Genomic DNA, 5,744 nt, shown 5'->3' with positions numbered 1-5,744 from the left:
CTTGATAACAGTATACGGAGTGAAATAAGTAAATCAGAAAAAAACTAAGAACTATATGAATCCATACCTAGATGGGATATATAAATGAGTCTCAGAGACATGGACAAGAATGTGATGGTAATGGGGGGGTGGTGGGAGGTGGGGAGGGGGCAAGGAAGGAGAGAGGGTGGGGGGGAGGGGAGGGGCACAAAGAAAACCAGATAGAAGATGACGGAAGACAATTTGACTTTGGGTGAGGGGTATGCAACATAATCAAATGTCAAAATAATCTGGAGATGTTTTCTCTGAACATATGTACCCTGATTTATCAATGTCACTGCATTAAAATTAATAAAAATAAGATAAAAAAATAAAAACAAGAGAACTTAAAAATAAAAAAATAAAAAGGTTAACGTAATACACCATATCAACAAAGCAAAGAACAAAACCACATGATCTTATCAATAGATGCAGAAAAGGCATTCGGTAAAATACAACAGAAATGTATGTTTATTTATTTTTATTTTTTTAAATTTTTTATTTTTTTATTTATTCATTTTTTTAGAGAGGAGGGAGAGAGAGAAGAGAGAGAAAGAAGGGGGGAGGAGCAGGAAGCATCAACTCCCATATGTGCTTTGACCAGGCAAGCCCAGGGTTTCGAACCGGCGACCTCACAGAAGTGTATGTTTAAAACACTCAACAAAATGGGTATAGAAGGAAAATATCTCAACATGATAAAGGCCATATATGATAAACCATCAGCTAACATCATATTAAATGGCATAAAACTGAGGACTTTCCCCCTTAAGTCAGGAACAAGACAGGGTTGTCCACTCTCTCTACTCTTATTTTACGTGGTGCTAGAAGTTCTAGCCCGAGCAATCAGACAAGATGAAGAAATAAAAGGCATTCATATCGGAACAGAAGAGGTAAAGGTTTCACTTTTTGCAGATGATATGATCCTATACATCAAAAACCCCAAAGACTCCACAAAAAAATTACTAGAAACAATAAACCAATACAGTAAGGTCGCAGGATACAAAATTAATATACAAAAGTCCACAGCCTTTTTATATTCCAACAATGAAACATTAGAAAACAAACTTAAAAAAAAATAATCCCCTTCACGGTTGCAACAACAACAAAAATAAAATACCTAGGAATAAACATAACAAAGAATGTAAAAGATCTATATAACGAAAACTACAAAGCATTGTTAAGGGAAATCAAAAAAGATACAATGAGATGGAAAATTATTCCTTGTTCTTGGGAAGAAGGAATAAATATCAAAATGACCATATTACCCAAAGCAACATACAAATTTAATGCAACTCCCATCAAATTTCCAATGAAATTTTTTAAAGAAATGGAACAAAAATTTGTCACATTTATATAGAACTATAAAAAAACCCCGAATAGCCAAAGGAATTCTAAGGAAAAAGAATGAAGCTGGGGACATTACAATACCTGACTTCAAATTTTATTATAGAGCCATGACAATCAAAACAGCATGGTATTGGCATAAAAATAGACACTCACACCAAGGGAACAGAATAGAAAGTCCAGAAATAAAACCACATATATATGGTCAAATAATTTTTGATAAAGGGGCCAACAACACACAATGGAGAAAAGAAAGCTTCTTCAACAAATGGTGCTGGGAAAACTGGAAAGCCACATGCAAAAGAATGAAACTCGACTACAGTTTGTCCCCTTGTACTAAATTTAATTCAAAATGGATCAAAGACCTAAATATAAGACCTGAAACAATAAAGTACATAGAAGAAGACATAGGTACTAAACTCATGGACCTTGGTTTTAAAGAGCATTTTATGAATTTGACTCCAACGGCAAGGGAAGTGAAGGCAAAGATAAATGAATGGGACTACATCAGACTAAGAAGTTTTTGCTCAGCAAGAGAAACTGACAACCAAATAAACAGACAGTCAACTAAATGGGAAATGATATTTTCAAACAACAGCTCAGATAAGGGCCTAATATCCAAAATATACAAAAATCTCATAAAACTCAACAACAAACAAATAATCCAATAAAAAAAGAGGAAGAGAACATGAACAGACACTTCTCCCAGCGAGAAAACAAATGGCCAACAGATTTATGAAAAAAAAATGCTCATCTTCATTAGTTATTAGAGAAATGGAAATCAAAACTACAATGAGATACCACCTCACACCTGTTAGATTGGCTATCATCAACAAGACAGGTAATAATAGCAAGTGTTGGAGAGGCTGTGGAGAAAAAGGAACCCTCATTCACTGTTGGTGGGAATGTAAAGTAATACAACCATTATGGAAGAAATTATGGTTGTTCCTCAAAAAACTAAAAATGGAACTACCTTATGACTCAGCAATCCTTCTACTGGATATATACCCCCAAAACTCAGAGACATTGATATGTCAAGACACATGCAGCCCCATGTTCATTGCAGCATTTTTCACAGTGGCCAAGACATGGAAACAACCAAAAAACTCTTCAATAGATGATTGGGTAAAGAAGATGTGGGACATATACACTATGGAATACTACTCAGCCATAAGAAATGATGACATCGGATCATTTACAACAAAATGGATAGATCTTGATAACATTATATGGAGTGAAATAAGTAAATCAGAAAAAACTAAGAACTGCATGACTCCATACATAGGTGGGGACATAAAAACGAGACTAAGAGTCAAGGACAAGAGTGTGTTGGTTACGGGGGAGGGGCAGAGGAGAGGGAGGGAGAGGGGAAGGGGGAGGGGAAGGGGCACAAAGAAAATCAGATAGAAGGTGATAGAGGACAATCTGACTTTGGGTGATGGGTATGCAACATAATTGAATGACAAGATAACCTGGAGATGTTTTCTTTGAACATATGTACCCTGATTTACTGATGTCACCCCATTAAAATTAATAAAAATTTATAATAAAAAAAGAAATAAAACAAAATTTATGAATCAGCAAAAAGAAAGAGCAGTGGTGGAATTATGAGATTTAATCAAGATACCACCTCACACCTGTTAGATTAGCTATCATCAACAAGACAGGTAATAATAGCAAGTGTTGGAGAGGCTGTGGAGAAAAAGGAACCCTAATCCACTGTTGGTGGGATTTTAAAGTAATACAACCATTATGGAAGAAAGTATGATTTCAGACTTGCCTAAAAAAATATTGAATGAGGAAATCAGCATTTCCTAAGTTAAATTTGGATAGATAAAATATTATTAACATAAATATTTTAGAAATTGCATTGTTTATAAGAAGTTACTGGAGATTTATCAGCTCCCTTACTGTCCATTAGTCCTGGTGGTACTTCTCTTTATGATATTGACAACACTACTGCATTTTCAGGTATAAAATCAGTTGTTATTTTTAAGTTTTGAATTGCTGTTTTACTATTTTAATGTATACCTAACATCATTTAGGCCAATACTGTCAAACTGAAGATGAATATCAAACTTATAACTAGTAAGTTATTAAAGTATTGATATTGAGTGTTCAAAACTAGAAGACCAAACATTCAGCAATCACTGAGAACCAGGCACAGTGAGAAATTGGGGAGCACACCTAAGAACCTGGCCTACCGAGAAGGAGACACCACGCAGCTGTTCCGTAGGGCAGATTCTATGCCCAGCCCTGTGTTATACAGCAGTTCCTGAGATGCATTGACTTAATCTTCTGGAAAACCCAAGCATAGAGGATCTCTATCTCCATTTTACCCACGAGAGACCTGCTGCTCAGAGGGACCAGATGAATATCCAAGGTCTCATGGCGAGAAGGGCACAGCAGGGATGGCCCAGCCAGGTCCCCTGATCCCGTTGTGAAAGCGGCTAAGCAGCCTCTGCCCAGCCATTTTTGACAGGATTCGAGGCAGCAAAGGGTGGGGTGGGTGGTAAACAGTGGCGAAAACCTCCAATGTTGACATTCATACCAGAGGGCATGTTTTCTACGACACTTAATGCGACGACATTTTTTTTTAACTTAACACAGCACATAACTGTGTTTGTAAGACTTATGTATGCTTTTGAGTTCATCAATTAGGGCAGAATTTAAAGAGAACATACTTGTGTATCATGAAACACGTACTCAGCCACTGATAACGCTGCTACTCTATTAGCTATAAGACAGAAAAATAGGTGTTTAATTTGTAAATAAGTATCATAATAGTGTTTATAATGTAATGTCTAGTAATCATGGTCTTCAGTCCCACCCCAGGCACCACTATCATTCTTGGAGGGGGCCCCCTGGCAGCAACCCTGCCCCCCACCCAGCCAACCTCCTGGCTTCACAGGACTTGATTTGCTCAGAACCAAGGAGGTGGTCTAACCTCTACAGTCCCGGACAGCTTACTCCCACCTGCGCCCTTTCCCACATCATCACCTTAGGAACCGATGCCTTAAATCCCTGATTCTGGCATCCCGCACTTACCGCACCTTCCACCCTCCAACCCCCCATGAGCTATCTTCTCCTGGATGTCTATCTCACACACACTTCCCACTCAGAGCGACAGAAACAGAGGAGTCAGAAGCTCATTCGCGTATTCAAACACTTTAATAGCAATTGCTGAAAACGGGAGGCCACCCTCACCCGTGGGAAGTCTGGGGGACTAGATTAGAGTCTTTTAGAGATCTGCAGGCTCTGGGACCCGGGCATCCCTGTTTCTTCCTGGGTGAAGGAATCCCGTCATCTCAAGTTTAGGTGTCAAGCTGGAAGAGGCTGCGCAGCAACGGGTTTCTTTCTGCTACTCTCACCAAGTCTTGTGAGGTGATGCGCCCCCTGTGATGGTTGTCAGCCTCCTTGCTCATCAGCTCCAGGATGTAGGACACCACGAACTCAAGAATGCCAGCGAGGAAAACAGGGGTAACGGAGGACCGGCGCCTAGCATAGCGACCACTTCGCAGGTGGCGGTCCACGTGACTCACTGAGATTTGCAGCTCGGCTCTTGGTGTGCGGGAGGGGGCACGCTTCTGACGTTGGTGCCGGTCTCTTCTTTCCCTAGGAGTGATGTCTGCTGCATTTTCCTGGGATTGGGATTGGCCCATCTAGATTGTCCTGACGGTCGTGACCTCTCTAGATACCAGGGCTTATTCCTCCTGCTCACCTATCTCTGTGCTCAAGGCCACCACGTGGTCAGGGAGCTGCCTTTGTGACAAACTGACATTGTGACATCACTAGTGTCCCTGGGCCTTGACCAGGACTGGCCTAGAAATGTCCATGATAGGAAACTGGTCTCCTTGGTAACTTGACCCTCTTAAAGAACTCTTTCCACTTTACTTTAGCATCCAAGCAAAACAATTATGTTTCAACAAAAAATATTTCCCTGCCTGTGGGACACAACTTCCCATCTTACACAAACACACAGTAATCACTCCAAATTTGCCTCCATTTACATATTAATCTTACTATTCCTAATCACTATTCCTGTTTCTTTTTGAAAGAACTTCACCATATCTAGCCTTTTTTATAGCCACAGAAGCTGACGTGCCCCAAATAAACTACACTAGCAGCGACCAGAACCTGGTGAAACTCTACCTTCGGTTGCTAGGGAGAGGCCCGCTGGCCGACTCACATGAGTAGAAGAGGAAGAGTTGACTTGGCTCTAGTAAGGAGGGCCCCAAGGCTCTCTAGAACAAATCACCAAGGAGCCAGAGCAGTTCCCCAGACGGTCAAGGCCTATGGGCACCAATGTCATGCTCGGAGGGCCCCTTATCCTGCCAGAAAACGACAGCCAGATAAGGCGGGCAGAGGAGGCTGGCAGAAAG

The 5,744-nt window shown here is 40.5% G+C and overlaps 1 protein-coding gene across 1 annotated transcript; it reads right to left on the bottom strand.

Annotated features, from left to right (window-relative positions):
* Positions 1–4,676: 4,676 nt before the first annotated feature.
* LOC136386284 (histone H2A-Bbd type 1-like) lies at positions 4,677–5,024 on the bottom strand. Its single transcript, XM_066357774.1, has one exon. The coding sequence runs from the start codon at positions 5,022–5,024 to the stop codon at positions 4,677–4,679; it is 348 nt and encodes a 115-aa protein (XP_066213871.1).
* Between the last annotated feature and the right edge of the window lie 720 nt (positions 5,025–5,744).

This window comes from Saccopteryx leptura, chromosome X, assembly GCF_036850995.1.
Source record: "Saccopteryx leptura isolate mSacLep1 chromosome X, mSacLep1_pri_phased_curated, whole genome shotgun sequence".
In the NCBI taxonomy this organism is placed as follows: domain Eukaryota; kingdom Metazoa; phylum Chordata; class Mammalia; order Chiroptera; family Emballonuridae; genus Saccopteryx; species Saccopteryx leptura.
Note: the sequence above shows the minus strand (reverse complement) of the source record. Positions and strands in the feature narration are given on the sequence as shown.